The sequence below is a fragment of the Dama dama genome, chromosome X (genome assembly GCF_033118175.1).
Source record: "Dama dama isolate Ldn47 chromosome X, ASM3311817v1, whole genome shotgun sequence".
NCBI lineage: Eukaryota > Metazoa > Chordata > Mammalia > Artiodactyla > Cervidae > Dama > Dama dama.
In genome coordinates, this window is record NC_083714.1 from 129,607,775 (window position 1) to 129,619,418 (window position 11,644).

Genomic DNA, 11,644 nt, shown 5'->3' on the forward strand with positions numbered 1-11,644 from the left:
ATCTTAAGTGTTAACCATCAGCATCTCAAAGACTTTATTGCTTAGTGTTTCAGAGGTCTTGGGCAAAAATTTTAACAGCTCTAACACAATTCTTAGCACTGGAAGCACATTAGAGTCACCCAGTAAGTAAAAAATACCAGCACCCAGATCCTACTCTCAGAGACTGATTTAATTGGCACCTACAGGGGGGTTTTTTGGTGGGGGGGCGGGCACTGGTTTTACAAGTTCCCCAGATAATTCTCAGGAGCGCTCAGGGATGAGATTCACTGACCAGCATCTAATCACAGAAAATTCAACAGTGGGATAAACCAAAGACCTCCTCAGGCTCAGACAGTGGCTGAGCATCCCAAACTTTTTCACTGACCCATCTATTTTTAGTCTCTCTTTTCCTGTTTGAGTTTTGTTTCAGCCTCCTAGGAAACTGACCACACTGGAGCACATGACAGGACCAGTACAGGAATGCTAATATAGCAAAACTTTCTGCTTAATGCTTTTTACTTCATCTCAGAAGCAAGAGGGAAAAGTAACCAAATTTATACAAAGTGCACAGTCACGTATTAAGGAATATCTGCTACCAAGCTTGAGGAAACAAAACACTGTACTCTTCTAGGACAGATCCAAGGTAGGGTCGGGTAAACCTTGAGTCTGCTCTGGTCAACAAAAATGTAGTAATTCGCTGGGAAAAGATGTGCATGTTACACAGCACCTGCGATACTTAACTTCATGCCTTGAGAAAATGTTAAAAGAGATACACAGTGATTTATTCCCAAGAGTGACAACTATTCTACACTGACCTCCATGCCCTGGTAAGAAAGAAACACTGGCAGGACTCAAATGATGGAGTGGAATCAGAGGTCAAGTCTAAGAATGAAAAAGTCCCATCTGCTTAGGTGATGCTTAGGGAAATAATCTACTGAGTTAGAACCCCAAATATTCAATCACACAGAATATAAACATTGACCTGTGTAATAGATGACAAATAAGTTTGCTGTAGTTTTTCTGCTATTTATTATAGCAGAAAGAATCATCTCTGACAGGATGAGCCACTGACTGGGAAAGAAGGTATCCTCAAGGGATATGAAGGAAATCAAACCCAGCTCTGCCACAAATATGGTGAAATGCACTCCCTGAAGATGCTTTCAGGCTAGCTTCAATGAATGCCAGGTACCCATTCACAGTTCTCTTAGCACATTTTCTCTAAGTTAGCTAATTTACCAAAAAGAATTTAGTGGGCAAGAACAGCAAGAATCTCAGGTAATAGACAAGGAGCTGCCATCACCAAATTTTACCAGAAATTACAAGGCAAAAGTTAGCATATGATATTTAGTTGAAATCAGCAAGTTCTCCTTTTGGAGAGAATTTATAAATATTCTACTCTGTGACAGAAGAGCAACGAGAGAGAAAGACATAGGGTCTTGATCATTGCTGCTGTGCAAATGGACAGCAGAACTGAGTAAGAGAGTTGACTGCAAACATCCCAGCAGAGATGGCAACGAATTCCAGAGGGATTTAGTAACAATTTACGTACTGCTCTAGGTGATAAATCTGACCATGACAAAAGCACTGTAAATGACTGAGTATATTAAAACTCAGACTGTGCACTAAATAAAAAGGAAACATATTCATTGTCAACATATGTAAATAGATTGGCAAAAGCTGTAAGCCTACGGCACAAAAAATGGATGAAGAATTAGAGATGGTATTCTTCTCACAAGCCTTTAATAGTATACTTTGATAATTACTTTATTAAAGAAGAGAGTGCAATAGGAAACAATAGTTACACAGCACAATAGCTTACTGTGCAAAGTAGACACAGGGAGTTCACACAAATGATTAAAACTCCCGAGCCCGGACAGACTTTATTTTTCTGGGCTCCAAAATCACTGCAGATGGAGATTGCAGTCATGAAGTTAAAAGATGCTTGCTCCTTGGAAGGAAAGTTATGACCAACCTAGACAGCATATTAACAAGCAGAGACATTACTTTGCCTACAAGGTCCGTCTAGTCAAAGCTATGGTTTTTCCAGTGGTCACGTATGGATGTGAGAGTTGGACTATAAAGAAAGCTGAGTGCCACAGAACTGATGCTTTTGAACTGTGGTGTTGGAGAAGACTCTTGCGAGTCCCTTGGACTGCAAGGAGATCCAACCAGTCCATCCTAAAGGAGATCAGTCCTAAATATTCATTGGAAGGACTGATGCTGAAACTCCAATACTTTGGCCACCTGATACGAAGAACTGACTCATTTGAAAAGACCCTGATGCTAGCAAAGATTGAAGGCAGGAGAAGGGGACGACAGAGGATGAGATGGTTGGATGGCATCACCGATTCAATGGACATGAGTTTGAGTAAACTCCGGGAGTTGGTGATGGATAGGGAGGCCCGGCATCCTGCAGTCCATGGGGTCACAAAGAGTTGGCCACAACTGAGCAACTGAACTGAACTGAACCAGAGTCCAGTGAGTAAACGGTCAAGGGCACTTTACACACATCAAAATGAACAAAATAAACCCACAAGGGGAAAAAAATAAAACTTTTAGCGTCTATGTTACCTATTACACAAAGTCATAAAACCTCATTTTGGGAGGGCTGTGGAGAAACTGGTACACTTCAACTCTGGGGACAGCCCTATAGATTAAAGCTATACAATCCCTCGAAGTCTTTCACATGGTAATTCCACACAGGGGCACAGATCCTAGAGCTAAGCCACTGATCACCTGGACAAACCTTAGCTACCCATAAGTCACCCTCCAGATAGCCAAGTTTGACTGTTACTAGAAAGAGGGCAAATGGAGCTTTATTATTTAAATGTAAAATAAGAGCAATCATGGCACACTTCTTTAACAGGGATCCAAACTATCTTAGAGGTTGCAAACTTTCTGTAAAGGGCCAGAAGGTAAACAGTTTGGCTTTGTGGGCCAAACAGTCTCCATGGCAACTACTCAACTGTGCTGCTGCAGAGGTTCAGAAGCCACATATGCTATGTAATGAATGGACATGGCTGTGGTCCAATAAAGCTTTATTTACAAAAATAGGTGTTGCCAAAACCTAGAGCATGTACAACATAAAAACCAAAGTGTAATGGAAACTATGGACTTTGGGGGATAATGATGGATCAGTGTCAGTTCATCAGTTGTTAATAAACAGCTCACACTGGTGCAGGATGTTGATGGTGGAGGACATTTTATTTGTGGAGGTGGGTATGGAAGTTCCCTTTCCTTTCTGCCCATTTTGCTGTGAACCTAAAACTACTCTTAAAAATGAAGTCTATTAACTGTAAGACAAAAACAGGTAGCTGGCCCTTAAGACTATAGCATTCCAAGGGGGAAAAAAAAGGATTTGCCCAATTCTGGAATCAGATAATCATGGAAGCAAAATATCAGTAACAGAACGCACCTAAAATGAAAGGGAAAAGTGGTGATACTTTCTGCTTCCATCCAGTAATAAGACCAAGATTTCCCAAATCTTGCCAACAACCTGATCAATTTCTCGAAGTTTAATGGGAGGAAACCACTCAGTCATCCGTAGGTCGGTATTGTGGCCTGTCCCCCCTTCAGAAGCATACCTAATTGCCAAGACAACAATCAGAGCCGGAACTACACCTGAAGTGCTCAGAGTCTCATAAACCAGGTTATGTTGAAATCCAGTCATATCAGATCTTTAGGGCCTAAAAGGTCAATTCGTCCTTTAAATTTAAATATTGATCAACATGCATTAAGCCACATTAGATATCTGTCCCCGAAATGGAATTGTTCTCTTCCCCTTTCAATTCTGAATCATTGGCTTTAGTCTCTAAACAGGTGAGTTGAATTCTTGGCAATGCCTTAGAGCAGAAGAGCCTAACTGCTGACAGAAAACCAGAGACAAATCCATTCTTCTCCCCAGTAGTAATCAGGCTTTAAGAAGTATGACTTTAGAAACCCAAATCTTTTCAAAGAGCAGTCATTTGGAAGCCAAGTCAACTTCTCAGTGGGCACTGGAACCTTAAAATACCTTCTCACGGAAAAGAGAAGGCAGCTGGGCTTTCGAACCTCAAGAAGAGTCCAACAGGGAAACTGGCTGCTGCCTCCTAATAGCTAAAGGCTCCAAGGTTCGCAGAACCAGTGTTAATTATGGTAGAAATCTTTTCTGTGAAAAGGCAGAGTTGTCAGACAACCTCTCTTCTGGCGGCTTTATTTCAGAGATGCTATATTTAAACGCGGGAACCTTAGAGAAATTTGCACTTATATAACCACTGACTAAATTAAAGCGACATGATGTTTAATAACCTTTAGATGGAGTCAATAATCACCACTTATAGAGCGCCCACTCAGAGTAGAAAGCAAACAGCTGAGGTTGAAAGAGGTTACAGAGAAGAGGTGAGTGCCCACCCTCCACAGAGAGACAGTTTAGAGTAAAATCAAGGAACAGAAGCAAATATCTTTAACACAAGTGTGGCTATGCAGAAGACAAGGGCAAAGGAACTAGAAAATAAAACAGATGGTCTGTAGAGAGAGGATCAGAGTGATTAATGAAGGAACCAGAAGAGGACACGGTAAAGCTGAAAGATGAAAAGCATGTCCAGATGAAAATGTCAATCATTTCCTATGAACACATTTGAGATTCAGAAGGTTCTACCTTTAAGTTACGTTGCACAGTGCAAGTTCTCCTTTTCTTACATCATTAAGAGAACTTTTAACTCATAACAACCACTTAATAGGAAGACCTCAGGCTTTTGCAAATATCACAAAGAACCACCGTAACATGAACTGCCATTCAAAGACAGTTAATTGGTCCAAAATTCCTGAGAGTAACCGATTTATGGGGGAAAAGAGAGTAAATGTTGTACTGAGATAAAAAAATCAATAAGTGTTTATTCTGAACATTAAAATGTAATATTTTTATTACTCTTAATAAGGAATTAATACATACAGTCTGAAGCCTCATTGTCCAATAGAAATACGTGAGCCACACGTCATTTTAAACTTCACATAAAAAGAAACAGGTGAGATTTTTGATGCTTTATTTAATGCAAATACTCCCAAAATTACCATTTCAACATGGAATCAATACAAAAATATATTGAGATATTTTACTATTTTTATATTGTCCTTGAAATCCAGTACCTTATACTTAGATCTCAATTCACAGGCTAAATTTCTATCAGAAATAATTGGCCTACAATTAGATTTCATCAGATTTATAGTTCAGGTAGATTCACCTATTTAAACTGTTCTAAACATACTTAAAAGTTTTCCAATTAACTGAAGCAAGTTTAAACTTAAATCAACTCAGTTTCCCAGTTTCAGTCACATCAGACACATTTCAAGAGCTCAATAGGTTCAAGTGGCTAGTGGTGACAAAACTGGACAAAAAAGGTCGAAATAAATAGAAAGATAATCCCTGCAATCAAAAATTCAAATCTAATTACTAAAAGAAACATAATAAAACCAAAGCAAGATGTATAATACAGTATAAAAATCAAAGGATTAAAGATAGAAAGTGAAAGGAAACTATAGATGTTTATCATTACAGATAATAGATCTGTCATATCAACAAATATAAACTGGTTAAACTTTGCCACATAAAGATAAGGTCTGGCTCACAAAGCAAAACGCAACTTTACGTTTTCAAGGCAATATTTAAAACAAAGTAATTCAGAAAGGTTCAAGAAGAAAATTAAAACAAGGAAAAAAGGGCTCCAGATCTCAATGCTAAATGAGGTTGAATTTATAAGGCCAAAAAGCACTGAACTAGTAAAAAATTTTAGTAGTAGCACTCTGTATCCTAAAGGGTGCATCTCACAATGACAGTTAAGGATATCTATGCAGCAAATGTAACATTAACAGGGACAAAGCAAAAACCATAGGCAATGTGTGGAGAAACAGAATCGTATTACTAGGAGACTCGAGCCTCTCTTAGCCCATGACAGTTCCGGCAAATTGAAAAAAACAAAGGTTATAGAAAATTCAAATAACATAATTAATACAGCAGATTTGATATATCAGACTCTGTAACCTGAGAAGAGAACACAACCTTCTTTTTGCTTCCCAAGGAACAAGGACAAGAAATGAGCCCTGACTGGACTACAAAGCAAACATCAAGAAATTAAAGAAATAATGATTCAGATAGCATTCTCTGATCACAACGCAACAAAACTAAACAACAACAAAATGAGAATACAGGGTACACTTACAATGGAAATTTAATAACTCTTGGGTTAACTTAAGAATAAAACAAAGATGAAGAAGAGCTGGGAGGGGGGAGGATCAAATACTATACATATCAGCTGCTAAAGCAGCGTTCGGAGGAATGCTTGTCATTTCAGTATTCATTAAATACTGAAATAAATAACAAATAAATGAATTTTCCCATTCAAAAAGAAAAAAATAACACTGAGCAGATCAGAGGGGATTAATAAAGCCAAAGTAGACATTAATGAACTAGAAAACAAAAGTCATAAAGCTAAGAATGGAATCCAATCATATAAACCAACAACTAATCTCATCAAGAAAGAGGGGAGGGGGCAGAACAAATATAGAAGGGGAACAGCCACAGAGAAAATTAAGACTAAGAGACTACTATCTCAGCTATGCAAACTGACTTTAAAACCTTGATGACTAGGATAATTTTCTAGAGAAATATATCAAAATGGACTCTAGCAGAGACAGAAAATCTATACAGATCAATACCACAGGCTACAGAAGCCTGTCAAAGAGCAATAGTTCCCAAGACACACTAGGTTTAGAAGGTTCCATAGGTGGAATTCTACCAAATCTTTAAAGAACAGATAGTTCAAAGGATAAACTATGGTCCTAGGGCAGAAAAACGATTTCTCCTGAAACAAGCATGACACTGACAAGAAAATCTAATCGACTGCACATACACACAACACCCAGAGCCAAACAGCACATGGAGATCAATATAATGAACCCAGGAATTCATCATACTATTCTCTCTAGTTCTGTGTACGCTTAAAATTTTCCGTAATGAAAAGCTAATGTTTTACTTGATAAAAATACTGAATCATTATGCTGTACATCTGAAACTCATCTTATAAATCAACTACTCTTCAATTTAAAATTTTTCTTTACTCAAATAGAAAATAATTCTATCGCGATACCCTTCTTCACTTATCAGAAGTTTGACAACCATGTGGTAGAACTGTAGGAAGACAGGTACTTGCAGAAACTTCCAGTGAAAGGATAAAGATACAACCTCGATATGGAAGGCAATTTAACAATATTTAGCCAAATTTCAGGGCTTCCCTGGTGGCTCAGATGGTAAAGAGTCTGCCTGCAATGCAGGAGACCCGGAGATCCAAATTTCAAATGCACATAGCCTTTGATGTAGAAATCCCATTTTGAGGAATCTGTCCTATACAAATACTTACACATGCATGAAAAGATGAATGCAATAATTCACTGTAGCATGGGTTGTCAGAGCAAAGACTGGAAACATCAACAGGGAGCTGGCTAATGAATAGAGTACATCATACAAACTCTCAGATGCCATAAAAAGAAAAAGGAAGCTCTGCAGTTATAGATATGCAAAGTTGTCTGAGGAATAAAGTGTAAAAAAGCAAGGTACAGTCAAAAGTATCACAAGTTGCCAGTTATGTTAAAATGGGGAGGCAAGTGGACGAAAGTTGAAAGCTGACTTTTCTATGCCCTTTTGTACCTTCTGAATCTGGAACCATGTAACTATAATCTCAGACCAAAAAGAACCTTTTTTTTTTTTTTCCAAATCACACCCTTTGGAATTGCACCATTGCAATTATAAACTCATAATTCATTTAGAACACCTGCTATTCTTGTGACAGTTGCTAACTGTGTGAAAGGCCATGTTTTAAGTAAAGATTGAGCTCAAAAGGCATAGAGAAATAAGACCCACAGATGAAAGGGGGACAACTCCAGATCCAGAAGGTCATCTTAACTGGTGGTTCTCAACCCTGGTGATGCTAAAGAACCACCCAAAATACCAATGCTCTATACCCCACCCCACCCCCGAACATTTATAGTAAAGTTTGGGGGATGGGGCCCAGGCAAGAAAACCATGCCTCTAAATGCTTTATATAGCAGTGGTCTTCAACAGAGGGTGATTTATTTTGCTCCCCTGCAGGACATGGTGCTGTCTGGAAACATGCTGGCTGTCACAGCTCAAGGGTGAAGGGAGTGGTGGGTGCTACTGGATCCAGTGGGTAGAGGCCTGGGAGGCCCACAGCACAGAGGACAGAGCCCGCACCTGCCCCACCCCTAAAAATGTCAAGAGTGCTGAGACTGAGGAATCCTCCTTTCAAATAAAATCAGTGCTTCTGCAGTAACATGCAGTTTTATAGCCTTCCTTCTTAAACAAGGAAGATCATCTCACTTACTAGTATGGATATATTCGCATAATAAAGCTATTTCTGTGCTCACAGAAACCACAACTTGTCGGTGTGGTTGTCACAAATACTGTAAACGTGAAATTCCGAGTATACCCTCTCTCCAGTCCCTGTCCAGGTATTCTAGTCAAAAGCTCGGGTCCCATTTGTAAAGCAGCCAGGGGGAAAGTCACGAAGTTCACCAAGAGGCAGCCTGAGGCTCGACATGGGCCAGCATCTGCTCTATTTGAGCCCTGCATCTTTTAAAATATATTGAATTGGTGCCAATCAGCTTCCCTTTCTGGAGCCAGCACATATGGGGAGGGGGGCAGGGAGGCTGCCACAGTCCCCCCACCCCAAGCTGGCTGCTCCCCACCCGGGGTCTTTTAGCATTTGAGGTGGCCCTCCCCTGCCGTGTGCTCCAATCACTCTGGGCCATAAGAGCCTCCTAAGTCTTGTGCCTTCTCTCCTTAAAAATACCCCCACACTCCTTCTAAATTCTCAAACTCCCACATCACTTGCCAAAATCAGATTGCTATCCGGAGCTGGAAGAACCAACAGAATGGTAGAAGTCGAAGTGGCCTCTCTGTGTGACAACTGTCTACTGTTGTCATGAAAGATAGGCTGCCTGCCACCTGATTCATCTCTGGGCATTACAAAGGAGGCCTGAGTTTCTAGCAAATTCCACCACAATTTTATATATATAGCACTTCTGTGAGCTTCCTTATAAGGAAAAGACTTCAGTTAGTAGGCTTCTTTGATCATCTGAGATTAGAGTACCCCTCCACTATTCCCCAAATAGGTCAGAAGCTTTATATGGGAAATGCCTATCCGAAGATTTAGTAATTTCTTTGTAAAAAGCTCATCCCTCTTCCTTTGATATTAGGATCACACAGTTTTGGAGCTGTGCTTTAGAGATGACCTTATACAACCCACATGTGTTCTTGAGGAGGAAAATGAACTCTAGTGAGTTCAGTCCCTCAGCCAAGGCCAGGCTCTTGAGTCAGTGGCACAGCAAGAATTAGAACATTTCTTTCCAGATAATGGTCCCATGGGTTTCCCACGATAACACTATCCCCCACTGTGGTTTTCCTCCTCAAATAACATCTTTGCCAGAACACCTATTAATGTGGTAGATAGGAGCGCTACAGAAATAAATCAACCGAAATGTCGCCAAGCTACCAGGGCTATCACTTCAACTTGGGAGAGTGGAAGGAGGGAACTAGGAGTCTCTGGATTCTTTTTATGTCTTTTATTGTGAATTAACCTGTCTCAGCTTACCCCACTGAAAAGCAGATACCTTCAGACTCTCTCTAAACCACACATTAGGGATGGAAAATGCTATTTATAGCAACAGAGACATTTTCTTTTTAAACTTTGAAGGGGGCAGGGGCGCTGCCTGAAACCTCTCAACTTCTCACAAGTGACAGAGATGGTAAAGTAAAACTAATGAAAGAAGTTTAAGATTCAAAGATCCACCTATCACCGAATTTTGATTTCCCTCATCATTTGCTGGCAAATTGGTTTCTTAACATTTAATTTGGTCTCAACTAACCAATTCCGCTCGTCCTATCCCAACTGTGGACAACATCACATGGTGTTCTGGCTCTTCCCTGAATGTGCTACCTACTCTGCACTTGGGTTTTTATGCCCACCTGACATCATCTCTTGACATTTACTTAAGACTTATTAAACGACCAGCTGCCCCATTATTTTCCCTTAAGAGCTTAGAACATCTCTGCCGCTCCATTTTCTTTTCCTTCCAGGATGCCGTGCTCCGACTCGATACCCGGCTGCGCACTTCGGTTTTATCACTTTCACGTGTTTCCCAGCCAGCTGCCCCGCATTCAGCAGTTGTGAGTATTCCCTATGTGCTCGCACCGGCACCACTCGGGAAACACGGTCCAGTTAAGAAGGCGTCGTGGACTCTCTTCCCATCTCAGCTAGGCCTCAGGCAGGTTGGGGGCCGGGTCCTCTGCACTCGCACCTCACTTCGTGGGAGCTGCCCAGCAGCCCACGGCACAGGGGAGAAGCGAGGGGACGCAGGAGAGGCACGACGAAAGGTGTGGCACCCGACCCTGCTCTGGCACCAGGAGCCCACACGTCCGCTCTTCCCCAGCATCGAAGGCATTCGCAACCCAGGCCTCCAACTGCTTAAACAGAACACCACCAAGACAGCAGTTCGAGTCCAGCCGCTCCTGCCACCTTAGGTGGTGTCTAAGAGCACCTTGGAGCAGAAAAGGAACGAAACGTCGTTGCGTAATTTATTCGATCGCAAGGTGTTTCTAAACAGGTCTTACCCAACGCGCAAAAAAAAAAAAAAAAAAAAAAACCCAACTACCTAAACATAAAACCCTTGAAAAGCCACCCACATTCCGCTCTGAAGTTTTAACGGCCCGGAGGTCCGTGTCAAGCAGATTGGAAGCTAACGACGGCAGGTTTGGGAAGTCCCGCCGCCCGGCTGATGCTCCTCAGACGCCGTTTCTGGGTCTCGGGGTGAGCCCTCGGCGGGTGTGCGGGTGCCAGGCCCTACCCCTCCGTGCCCCCAAATCCGAGCCTCTGGGAAAGGCCCCGGAGCCCCGCCCGCGGTTCCCACGGACTTCGCCCAGAGGCCGCGGAGACCCGCGGCGGCGGGCCCGGAAGGTAGCGCCTCCGCACCCTGGGGTCGTGGGGACCGTGGCCCCGCACTTACCGAAGTCCAGGAACTGCTTGATAGAGAGCGGCGACGGCGAGAAGCGCGAGTAGCGCTCAATCTGCTTGGGCACCGGCTGCTTCAGCAGCCACCGGAACAGCCGCATCCTCGCCCGGACAGCGCAGAGACCGGCCGAGACGCTTAGGCGGCCGCAAGGGCCGGTGCAGCTGAGCCGCGCGGATTGGGCACGTTAGCCAAGCGCGCAGCCCGGCCTCCGCCTCGGCGCCGCTGGTGCAGCCACCGCAGCACCAGCAGCAACAGCTCCCTGGCTGCCGCCGGTCGCCCGCGGCTTTCCCAGGCCCCGCCCACGGGGGCGGAGCCGGCCGCCGCACGTACGCGGGGCGCGAGGGGCGCGCGGCCGCACGCGCTGGCTGCTGATTGGCCGCTGCTGCCCTCGCTTTCTTTCGCCCGGGCACAGCCCGGCGCCTGTGCGTCCCTCCTTGCCTCCTGGGACCCAAACAAGCCCGGCAAGTGCAGCTGACCCGGGTCCCGTCCGGGGCTAAGTCCTCCGCGACTGAAAGGTGACGGAGGTGCAAGGAGACTGGGAAGAGACCCGAAGCCCTCGCCCGGAATCCGATCCTACGCGCTGCTCAAGGCCCCTCTCCACCGAAGG

The 11,644-nt window shown here is 43.2% G+C and overlaps 1 protein-coding gene across 2 annotated transcripts in view; it reads right to left on the reverse strand.

The window, feature by feature from the left end:
• The window catches only part of PDK3 (pyruvate dehydrogenase kinase 3), a 79,166-nt gene extending 67,842 nt beyond the window's left edge, over positions 1-11,324 (reverse strand). For both annotated transcript variants that reach the window (XM_061138058.1, XM_061138057.1), the window contains exon 1: positions 11,032-11,324. In XM_061138058.1, the coding sequence (XP_060994041.1) occupies positions 11,032-11,137 (106 nt within the window). In that variant the 5' untranslated portion in view covers positions 11,138-11,324. The remainder of the gene's footprint in view (positions 1-11,031) is intronic.
• Positions 11,325-11,644: the final 320 nt, after the last annotated feature.